General features: G+C 35.2%; 1 protein-coding gene across 1 annotated transcript in view; it reads right to left on the bottom strand.

Annotated features, from left to right (window-relative positions):
- LOC110425146 (zinc finger protein CONSTANS-LIKE 15-like) overlaps window positions 1–828 on the bottom strand; it is a 1,670-nt gene extending 842 nt beyond the window's left edge. Inside the window, exon 1 of the mRNA XM_021440349.2 lies at window positions 469–828. Within this exon, the coding sequence (XP_021296024.1) occupies window positions 469–828 (360 nt within the window). The remainder of the gene's footprint in view (window positions 1–468) is intronic.
- Window positions 829–1,156: the final 328 nt, after the last annotated feature.

Below are 1,156 nucleotides of genomic sequence, written 5' to 3'. Positions count from 1 at the left end.
AGGTATTTTGGTTGGGTGTATGCTGGTTTTCATATCTTAAATCCAATTAAGGGTGATTAACTTGTGTATATTAATCTTAACCATGTTTCTCATCCACAAGTTAAATTTGCAGAAACTTCAATAATGGATCTAGATATTATGCGTACATAAGAAATGGTCATAGGTGATTATGCATGCGGAATAAGAAAAGTAAGCTATAACACCATGATTATATATTATGCCATGACAAATATAAAACGTGAATAGTGTCTTTAAAACTTGATTCCCATCCACTACTGTTTGATTGCAATATACTATAGATAACAAACTTTTCCTCAGTAAAATGAACCAAAAAAAATGATAAATTTACTGAGCAATATAGGTGAACATAATCGAATGTACGTGCATCCATTACAGAGATTTATAACATAAGGTTCACAGAAATGGGAAGAGTGAAAATAGTGAAATAGAGAGGACAGTGGAGCATACATTGATTGAAGCCGTATCGTCCTGCGGAGGAGGGTAGTTGATGTGGCACATATCTCCCAACATTTTAGCATTAGACAAAGACGTCTCTTTCATAAGTTCACTGAAATTCTTAATCATGAGCCCTGCATCACTTCCCCCGTACCCAACTTCTTCCAATTGGCTACACTCTTCGTGACCCCTCAACCGCCCCAAATTAAAATCCCATATCGGTAGCAAACTGACCAACTTGCCGTTACTGTTTACGGAGCAGTAAGATTTTTTCCAAAAAAATATAAAAAAAGGATTTCCGACCAGTAAAAAAGAAAAAATTACCTGAGGAGTTTGACCATTTGGATGTGTGTAAATTAAAACATTACCCATAGTTGTTACACAGCATGCATGTAAAACACATCACTTGTCATGTAAATTTGTCTGTACATGAGGTGTAGTGTAGTAAACATGACATGTAGCAAAATCATTAGAACATTGCCTAGAGTTGTTACACACCATGCACGTAACATCTCTAATGCACATGGCGTGTAGCAAAATCATTAGAACATTACCCAGAGTTGTTACATGCCATGCATGTAACATCTCTAATGCACATGACATGTAAAAAATATATTGAAATAACATGTTTAAGAACATGGCATGTAACATTTTTTTTGAACACGGCATTTAACATGTTGTCAACATGGCATGTAACAAT

The sequence above is a fragment of the Theobroma umbraticum genome, unplaced genomic scaffold (genome assembly GCF_002168275.2).
Source record: "Theobroma umbraticum cultivar Fairchild unplaced genomic scaffold, ASM216827v3 scaffold_30.0, whole genome shotgun sequence".
Classification (NCBI taxonomy): Eukaryota; Viridiplantae; Streptophyta; class Magnoliopsida; order Malvales; family Malvaceae; genus Theobroma; species Theobroma umbraticum.
Note: the sequence above shows the minus strand (reverse complement) of the source record. Positions and strands in the feature narration are given on the sequence as shown.